The sequence below is a fragment of the Nycticebus coucang genome, chromosome 18 (genome assembly GCF_027406575.1).
Source record: "Nycticebus coucang isolate mNycCou1 chromosome 18, mNycCou1.pri, whole genome shotgun sequence".
Taxonomy (NCBI): Eukaryota; Metazoa; Chordata; class Mammalia; order Primates; family Lorisidae; genus Nycticebus; species Nycticebus coucang.
In genome coordinates, this window is record NC_069797.1 from 60,576,645 (window position 1) to 60,586,078 (window position 9,434).

Consider the following 9,434-nt stretch of genomic DNA (forward strand, 5'->3'; position numbering starts at 1 on the left):
CTTACAAAGATAGTACTGGAAATACTGTAGTTCGTTAACCCCTGTAGGAGGGCAGCCACTTCTCTAGAATTTTTGGTAAAAGTTAAGGCTCAGATTTCACAATGCAAGCTGCAAGCAGATGTTCATGAAGCATCCAAAATGGGCCACTCTATTTCTGGGCCGTGGCGACTATGAATTATTTTGTGACCCAACCCCGTAAAGAGCAAATCCCCAACCCTTTGTTGTAAACTTTCAAGACAAGTGGGGACAACACACTTTTAGTTTCCTAAAGTGGCTGGTGACGTGCGAGGTCAGGTCGTCCGAGAATTGGGGCTGGATGGGAAAGATCTTGAGGGCAAGAACCTCAGAGACCTCCAAGCACTGGGCTCGTGAAGGTTCCCACGTGCCCCCGTCTGGCTGGTCTCAGGGGGATCAGTGGTTGCTACAGTAGTTAGAAGAAGGCTGTTTCCTTTCGCAGCCTGAGAGGCGGGTGTTTGGGGGTAAGAAGGTGGGTGCACCGGGCTCTCTGCCCTCGGAGCCTCCAACTAACTGCCACGCCTGAGGGGCCAGCGGTCAGAGCTGCGACCTCGGCCCTCCCCCGCGGCGCCAGCCTCTGGAATCTGGCGTCGCCCCCCCTCGACTGTCGAGGTGGGAGTCCTGCCACGCTGGGCCTAGCCGCCATACCCAGGCTGAATGGGGGTGGGGAGAGAAGTCGGCAGAGCTCGGCCTCAGGATCCGCACCCCTGTGGAAGGACGGCAGAGAGGAATCGTTTCACCGGCCTCTCCCCTGTTGGGGTCTCGGGAAACACGCGGTAATTGCCCACGAACCCCGCCCTCTGTGAGAGGGCGAAGCTGCGGGGCTGCCGGGACGGTTTGAGGACTGGGCTTGGCTAGGAAGACTCCAACCTTCACCCTCCCCAGCCCCCGAGCCCACTCCCCGCCGTCTCCCGGCGCTGCCACTTTAGGCAGCCCACTCGGCCCGGCCTCTCCCCGCGCCCGGACCACCCCCCATGGGGTGTTCTCACTGCGCAGGGAGTCCCTCCGCTGCCTCCTCCCAGCCCAAAATGGCGGCGATGGCCACCGCTCTTCTCGTCGCCTTCCTCAAGGCCCGAGGATCCCTCCGCGCTTAGGCCCCACCCCCTCGTCCGGATCTATTTTCTGCCGGGTAAAGATTAACGCCATCAATGAACTTTTTAATTGAGCTCGGGAAAGGTGGGTCCCGATTGTGCTTACGCACAGCTAATCGCTGAGGCAAGTGAGAATATTGGCAGAAGATTTCGCCAATCGAAGGAGGTAATGTGCGTGCGCGCGCGATACCCCCCGCGCAAGGGTAGACGGGTTTTGGAGTTCTCGGGTGTGGCTGCTGACGTGACAGGGTCTTGGCCCTCTTTCCTAGGATAGAAGAACTACAATCCCCAACAGGCGTCGCGCTGCCAAGCTGTTCCCTCCCCCCACTTCAGTGCCTTGAGCGACTTGACCAGAGCTGCTGCAACTGCAGCAAGAGGTAGGGCTGAGGCGTTGGGAATGGCACAGACAGGCGGTCGCACAGAAAGACACACAGATGTAGTCGTGTGCATAGTCCTGACAGCGAATAGGTTAGTTCCACCTTTGCAAAATCTCTTTCCATGACTATTTTCCCTCTTCCAAGAAATCCATCCTTATCCCAATTGGATTTTCCTCCCAGCTGCATGTAGTGAGAAGACTTATCCTTCCCCTTTCGTCTGTTTCCCGCTCTGAGAGGAAAGAGGGAGGCAGGCCAGACCCTGTAGGAAAAGGCCTCAGCCCCAGGCTTGGCCCAGATCCCAACCATGCTTCTAGAGGCATTCCTTTCTGGAGCCCAGCCTGGGGAGGGAGTTCGGGGCACAGGGCTGCAGGCCAGACAGGGGGCTCTAGAGGTAGTGGGAAAGGACTCCTAAGCTTGCTACGTGTTTCTTGCCAGACCTGCAGACCCATTCCACTCCCACCTTCCCCAAGCAGTCTCCTTCCCCCCTTTGGTTGTTGGGGAAACAAGCTTTGGCCTAGCTTTGTAGCTGCCAGCCTGGGTTTCAGTGAATGCCATAGGCCCTAAGCCCTGGCCTGGGGGCTGAGGAACAGGACTGGGAACATGGCATCTCAATCCCATTTGGCCCCTTGCTAGCTGAAGGTGCCAAAAGCAGGGATGGATGAAGCCCTCCAGGCCTTCATTTAAAAATGAAGGTGTACTGGTCTGGTGCTTCAAAATGGCTGCTCATGCCTGGGCAAACAATTATGACCAGCCTGAGTCTTCCTGAGAATCACTCAGGACTTAGGTTTCTGTTGTTCAAATTAGGTGTCACTAGTTAAAAAAGGCATCTGCTGAAAGATTTGGAACAGAAGAAAATGGCCACTCCGAACCAGACCAACTATAACACAGAGTCACCAGCAGTCCTGGAGGAGGCCAAGGTAAGCTCTCACCCTCCCAACTACCTGCATACCCTGAACATGGATCCTGACCTGAGATCCTCGCTCCTTTCTCGGGTAGGAGAAAGATTGGTAGATTCAAAACATCAGCATTTTGAGTCCCTACTAAGTGCTGGGCAATAGGCCAGATGCTAAGTCTGTACTATCTCATGAAATCCTAATGACTCTTCCAGGTAGGAATTATTTCCCTAGTTCACAGAAGCTAACGTTTCTGAGAGCTGAAATGCCTTTTCCAGAATCATGTATAGACTGTATAGACTACAGGCAATAGACCAGGGGTTTAAATTTAGTGTCTTTTGATAACAGAATCTTGTCTTGATCTTAAGGCTAAAGACCTTGGTTGAACTTGGTTTTCTTTTTTGTCCTGGCTAAAAACCAAATATGAAGCAGGAAGAAGAGTTTTTGATTTATTATTTGTAATGGAGGTGGGGAGTAGGATATAACACAGGAGAGAGGAGAGAGGCAGATTGTATCAGGTCCTGAGAGAATGCCACCTTATGATCTGGCAACAGGAGCCCATACCAGCCCAGCCCATGCTCTCTCTCTTGTCACCTACCTTATCCATTTTTCTCCGCTAACCCCCAACTCCCTATAGATGAGAAAAGAACTTAAGGTAGGAGTCAGAGGAGCTTCTGTCCTACCTTACCTAGCCACTTCATTGTTTCCTGGATTTACTGAATTTGGAATTCATAATATGTCAGGTCTAGAAGGTTCAGAGAAGGCAAATGACTCACTCAGGTCCCATAACTTATCCATAGTACTGGTGGTAGTGGTAGAGAGATAAATCTTTAGGATGGAGGTAGCAGGTAGAGCTAGGGGCAGGACTGTCTTGAGTGGGGGGAGGATCATTAGGGGACATTCACTGAGGGCCAACAGCAAATAAGTGATTATGCACAGACAAACAAGCCACCCTGCCTTGGAGTTTCTGGTGGACTTGCTTTTCCCAGGTGGGGCAGCAGCTCTGACTCAGTTGGCCCAAGTCACTGGTGAAGACAAGGCTCATCACTCACATGATTGGTGATCTCCCTGCAGGTGAAGTAATTCAACAAATGCTACACCCCCACCCCCACTATGCCTCCTGTTCCCTGAAATTCTCTGGGTCTCCAAAATGCATATAACATACCCCCAGCTCTTTACAAGACTGCATACACCACACCTCTCAATACACAACCTATACTGTTAGGGACCCAATTTAAGATGTCTGTGAACCATGTTGCATATTATAAAACAACATACTAATGGTAGTTGTTATTATTAGAAATACTGCAAACCACAAACTTAGAGCAATTCATTCCCCATCTTTCACAGTCAGTATTCCCACCCTCACCACACAGAGATAAACAGATGTACACTCTTGACAGATCCTTTCCACCTCTTAGCTAAGTTCTGAACCATTCTTATTGCAGACTGGAAGTTGGCCCTCCTTCTCCTTGGTTAAGACCTCTTTCCTGCCATTCATATAGGAGAATGATACTAACTTATGCCTGGAATAAATATATTCTGTCTTCTTTACACTAGAAGCATAGAAAGGAGAGTTTAATTTTCCAATATCTTTTGGATTCCCCCTATCTTTTTTTTTTTTTATATATTTTTTTTTTTTTTGGTTTTTGGCTGGGATTGGGTTTGAACCCACCACCTCCGGCATATGGGACCGGCGCCCTACTCCTTGAGCCACAGGTGCCGCCCCATGGATTCCCCCTATCTTAAAAGCTTTAGGTAATTTAACAAATATTTATTAAACATTTACCTTGTGCCATGCATAGGGATACAGTGGTGAGTTGAACAGAGAAGACACATTCTCATGGGAAGAAGACGGATGGTAAATGGTCACATGCTAATTGCTGTGTGTTAATTGTGTGATGTAATAGAGTTACTAGGGAGGGGAGATGAGGGAGGGTACTTTAGATAGGGTGGTCAGGGAGGGCCTCCCTAAAAAGGTGACATTGGAACTGAGCCCTGAAGTATGAAAAAGAGTTAGCCATGCAAATAGCTGGAAGCAGGATCAGCTACATAATTTGTGAGGCCCAGTGCAAAAGGGCCCCTTGTTCAAAACTTATTGAAAAGTTTAAGACAGGTAGTTTGGGCCTGGTGGTGCATACCTGTAATTCTAGCACTTTGGAAGGCAGAGGCAGGAAGATCCCTTGAGCTCAGGAGTTTAAGACCAGCCTGAGCAAAATCGAGGATCCCCCACACACACACACACTAAAAATAGCAAAAAATTAGCCAGGCATGCTGTCGGGCACTTGCAGTTCCAGTGCTCAGGCAGGAGGATCACTTAAACCTAGGAGTTTGAAGTTGTTGAGAGCTAGGGTAATGCCACAGCATGCTAGCCTGGGACAATGGAGTGAGACTCTAAAAAAAAATTCAAGGTGGTGCCCATAGCTGAGTGGGTAGGGCACTGGCTACATACACCAAGGCTGGCCAGTTTGAACCCGGCCCAGGCCAACTAAAGTCAACAAGGTCAACTGCAACAAAAAAATGCCCAGGCGTTGTAGCAGGCACCTGTAGTTCAGCTACTTGGGAGGCTGAGGCAAGAGAATCACTTGAGCCCAAGAGTTTGAGGTTGCTGTGAGCTGTGACATCACAGCACTCTACTGAGGGCGACATAGTGAGACTCTGTCTCAAAAAAAAAAAAACAACAACAGGGCGGCGCCTGTGGCTCAGTGAGTAGGGCACCGGCCCCATATGCCGAGGGTGGCGGGTTCAAACCCAGCCCCGGCCAAACTGCAACAAAAAAATAGCCGGGCGTTGTGGTGGGCACCTGTAGTCCCAGCTACTCGGGAGGCTGAGGCAAGAGGATCGCGTAAGCCCAAGAGTTAGAGGTTGCTGTGAGCCGTGTGACGCCACTGCACTCTACCCAAGGGCGGTACAGTGAGACTCTGTCTCTACAAAAAAAAAAGTAAATAAAATAACAATTCAAGACAGGGACAGCATTAGCCAAGTGTGGGGCCTTTCTGAATGTTGGCCTCTGCACAGCTGCACATGTCACCTGCCCATGAAGCTAGCTGTGTCTGAAAGACAAGCTTTCTAGGAAGAGGGAAGAGTGTGTGCCATTTGGGCTTCTTAAGCAAATGCATCAGGAGCCATCTTCCAGCCCATTTTTCTCCTTCCCCTACTTCATTCATTCAGACAGTATTTATGGAATGCCTACTCTGTGCCAGGTATTATTTCAGGCAATGAAATTACAGAGTGAAATACACAGGTGAAATTCCTGCTCTTGCTGTAAATTTACTTGGGGGACAGACAGTACATAGGTAAACCTGTAAACAATCACAAAAGGTGAGGGGCTAGAGAGGACCAAATAACTGGTGTGGGAAGACTGGCTTCAGGCTGTGTGGACAGGACAGGCTTCTGTGATCCATCCTTCCTCTTCCCCTCTCTTTAGACCTTTAGTGCTCCAGGAAGTCCCAGAACACCTCCTGAGCCTCATGACTCTGGCGATTCCTTGCCCCTGCCACTCCAGATGGAGAGCCACTCAGAGGACGAGGATCTTGCTGGGGCTGAGGGTGGCCTGGGCTGGAACGGTAGGGGTCCCCAGACCCAGAGCCCAGGGGCCTGTTCAGCAGAGGCTGTGCTAGGCCGGAAGAAACACCGTCGAAGGCCATCAAAGCGCAAGCGGCACTGGCGACCCTACCTGGAGCTGAGCTGGGCTGAGAAGCAACAGCGGGATGAGCGGCAGAGTCAGAGGGCCTCGCGTGTTCGCCAGGAGATGTTCGCCAAGGGCCAGCCGGTGGCACCCTACAACACCACTCAGTTCTTGATGAATGACCGAGACCCAGAGGAGCCCAACTTGGATGTGCCCCACAGCATCTCCCACCCAGGGTCCAGTGGGGAGAGTGAGGCAGGGGACAGTGATGGGCGGGGCCGAGCTCAAGGTGAGTTTCAGCAGCGGGAGTTCTCTGAGGCGTATGAACGCTACCACACAGAGAGCCTGCAGGGCCGTAGCAAGCAGGAGCTGGTGCGAGACTACCTAGAGCTGGAGAAGCGGCTGTCGCAGGCTGAGGAGGAGACAAGGAGGCTGCAGCGGCTGCAGGTGTATACTGGCCAGCAACCCTGTAGCCAGGTGGAGCAACTGGCAGCAGAGGTGGAGAGGCTGCGGACTGAGAACCAGCGGCTTCGCCAGGAGAACGAGATGTGGAACCGAGAGGGCAGCCATCGCAGTGAGGAGCTGGGCACCTAGGGGGACCCATGGAGAAAGTCCTATTTCATGCCCATTCAGGCCAGCTGGGTCTCCAGGAGGCAGATGGCAGAAGAAAACCACTGTCAGCACTCTGTGTCCCCTGAGAACAGCTGAAATAGGTTCAGACTTCCTCCTCGTCATTTCCACAGTTGGTTCTTTGCTGTCATCTTACTTTTTACAGAGAAATTAAATGGTCTTGGTGAGATCCAATGAGAGTGGCTAGGGTTCATTTCACTAAGTCTAAGAATCAAAACATTCACGTAGGGTCCCAGTCCCCCCTGTCCCAAGGCTGGGAGGAAGCAGACCTCCCATCAAAGTCTCCAGGATACCCAGATTCTGCGCTGTGTGTTCTGGAGCAATCAGACTGCTCTGAATGTTTTTTTGTTTTGTTTCTTACCACTATAATACTGAGGATGCACTGAAGGTTTTTTAGGTGGGAGGGAGCTCAGTCTGAAGCTTTCAACCAGAACCTGACACTTAAGATGCTAGATTGCTGGGCAGCGCCTGTAGCTCAGTGGGTAGGTCTCTGGCTCCATATTACCAAGGGTGACAGGTTTGAACCCGGCCCGGCTGGCTAAATCAGCAGTGGCAACTGCAACAAAAATAGCTGGATGTTGTGGCGGGCCCCTATAGTCCCAGCAACTTGGGGGGGCTAAGGCAAGAGAATCGGCCTAGCCCAAGAGCTGGAGGTTGCTGTGAGCTGTGAAGCCATGGCACTCTACCAAGGACAACAAAGTGAGACTCTGTCTCAAAAAAAAAAAAAAAAGATGCTAGATTGCTGTGAGGAGCCGGGAGCTTCCTCTGGAAGAGAGAGGTAGGGCTTTGGGAAAAGGGCCGAACCCAGGGGTTCCTTCAGAAGTTGCACCCAGGTTCCTGAATTCTATTGGGTAGGGGCTACACAGGATGTCTTGCAACTCCTTGACAGTTCCCTACCTCTAACCCTCCTGGCAAGGGGTTGGGCCTGGGATTAGTCACCATGCACTCAAAGGAAGTAAGTATTCTCCTGATGGAAAATAAAGCCAAGAGGCAGAGAGGGGCAGGGCCTGGTCCCCAGCGGGGCTGGTCTGCCTGGCTTTCCTGGGCCCTGCCGAGCCTCTCTGAGCACCCTACTGTAGCCCCACCGTGTGTGTGGTTCTTGCTGCCTGAAGAGAGCCCTACACCTGTCTGTATAACAGAGCTGCGTCAGCCTGGGCAATGCAGATACCGCCAACCAGTACTGGGCCCTGAAATAAGTTCATCCACACCCTCACACGTGGACCCACTTTCCCCAGACACCCTGTCTCTTCCATTACCCTCCTGGCACCCTCACTGGCCAGCATCAGGTGTCAGGCAGCAACGTGGATAACTTTGGAGGTGGTGGAGGAAGTTAGTCAACTCATCAATGAGCCTGTGTTGGCTCTTCCACCATGTACAGGGAAGGGTGGGGGCCGGCTGCCCAGCCTGGCTTCCATTCTGGGCACTCATCTTGACAGGCCACACTGGGCAGGAGAAGGCCTGGGAGCTGCTGGGGTTGGAAATGTTGACAAAATGCTGTGTGTTGCTAGGACAACTTTTCGTTTCTGCCCTGCCACACCCAGGCCTGGCTGGCGCCTTCTACAAACGAAGCACAGTGAGAACAGATTCTAGGAAAGGATGGGTTTTAACAGACGCAAACTTCCACTCCTTCCCTTTGTTCCCCAGACAGACCTGTCAGGAAGGATAGCAGGAACGATCGTCCTGTCCCCACTTTGCAGATGGCAAACCCAAGGCTCAGAGAGGAAGTAGCTTTCCGGATTCCAGGAAAGACAACAGAGGCCTTCCTTTCCTCCCCCACCCCAGGGTACTAGAGGGACCTAAAGGCCCATTGCCCCGGTGGGAAGCCTCCAAGCTGCTTCATCCCCCAGCCTGCAGCCTGGAGGGAGAGAGGAGGGTAGGGACAAAGGTTGTTTACCCAGAGAGGTTGTGTGTGTGTGTGTGTGTGTGTGTGTGTGTGTGTTTGTATGTGTGTGTCTGTATCTAGGAGGAGAGAAGATTCCAGAGGGCTACAGGGAGGAGGTGTGTCATGGGCTGGCCATGTAGGAAGAGGGCAGGTGAGGAGTTTGGCCCCTCTTGACCAGAGCTGAGGAGCCTGGAGACAGGGAAGCTTCCCCAGCTCCCTCCCACCCCCATATAAAAATGGCTGAAGGGTTCTTGGCCAGGGCTGGACTGAGGTCGGTTAATTTTCCCAAGGATGGTGGGAGAGGATGGGGCAAGAAGAAAACAAAGGAGAGGGTGTGAGTGGGAGTGTCCTGGCAGCCCCACCCCTATCTGGTTCCTGTCCTGTCCCCCAATCCCAGGGGTCAGAGGTGTAGAGGGAGATCATCCTGGGGCTCAGCTAGGCTTCTGCCCTACCCCTTTGCTGTGATGGACGCTCCAGTTTACAATCCATATCCTGAGCTGGGGAGGATGGGCTTGGACACAACCTCCTCTTCCTCCTCCCTAGGCCTTTGTGAACTTCCCTATGCCTCTTTGCTTTCTAGGACCCTCTCATCACCTGGACCAGGGGAGAGAGGCCCAGAGAGCAGATATTTCACAGGAGTGGTTGTTGAAGTCCCTACTACCCCTGCCTAGCCTAGCCTGGGATCCCTCTTTCTTTCCCTTCAGGGGCTCCCTGACCCCAGGTAAAAAACTCCTGTGCCCAGTGGCAGACTCTGCTTGCAGTGGAGTCAGGGATCCAGAAGGCAGTGGAGTAGGCAGAGGTTGGTGGGATGGGTCAGGAAGAAGCTGCCAGGAAGTGGAGAAGAGGGTATGAGGTGAAGTAGCTCTGTATGGGGAAAAAGGTGGCCAGGTCCCATTGCCCTGTTGGGAGCAGGCAAGG

At 52.3% G+C, this 9,434-nt stretch overlaps 1 protein-coding gene across 9 annotated transcripts; it reads left to right on the forward strand.

Annotated features, from left to right (window-relative positions):
- The first annotated feature begins 652 nt into the window (after positions 1-652).
- HEXIM2 (HEXIM P-TEFb complex subunit 2) lies at positions 653-6,803 on the forward strand. 9 transcript variants are annotated; one of them, XM_053570168.1, is made up of 5 exons: positions 653-791; positions 1,376-1,483; positions 2,288-2,400; positions 3,366-3,450; positions 5,804-6,803. In XM_053570168.1, the coding sequence occupies exon 5, from the start codon at positions 5,882-5,884 to the stop codon at positions 6,596-6,598; it is 717 nt and encodes a 238-aa protein (XP_053426143.1). In that variant the 5' UTR covers positions 653-791; positions 1,376-1,483; positions 2,288-2,400; positions 3,366-3,450; positions 5,804-5,881; the 3' UTR covers positions 6,599-6,803. The 9 variants fall into 9 exon arrangements, with proteins under 9 accessions (XP_053426143.1, XP_053426134.1, XP_053426135.1 ...); XM_053570162.1 differs by lacking the exon at positions 3,366-3,450 and adding an exon at positions 1,182-1,272 and having other exon boundaries at positions 663-791; positions 1,376-1,574; XM_053570166.1 differs by lacking the exon at positions 3,366-3,450 and adding an exon at positions 1,182-1,272 and having other exon boundaries at positions 663-791.
- The last annotated feature ends 2,631 nt before the right edge of the window (positions 6,804-9,434 follow it).

Coding starts and splice junctions, on each gene's coding strand:
- HEXIM2 (XM_053570159.1), top strand. CDS start 2,338: ATGGCCACTCCGAACCAGACCAACTATAACACAGAGTCACCAGCAGTC. Junction 2,401..5,803: donor CAGTCCTGGAGGAGGCCAAG/GTAAGCTCTCAC, acceptor CCCTCTCTTTAG/ACCTTTAGTGCTCCAGGAAG.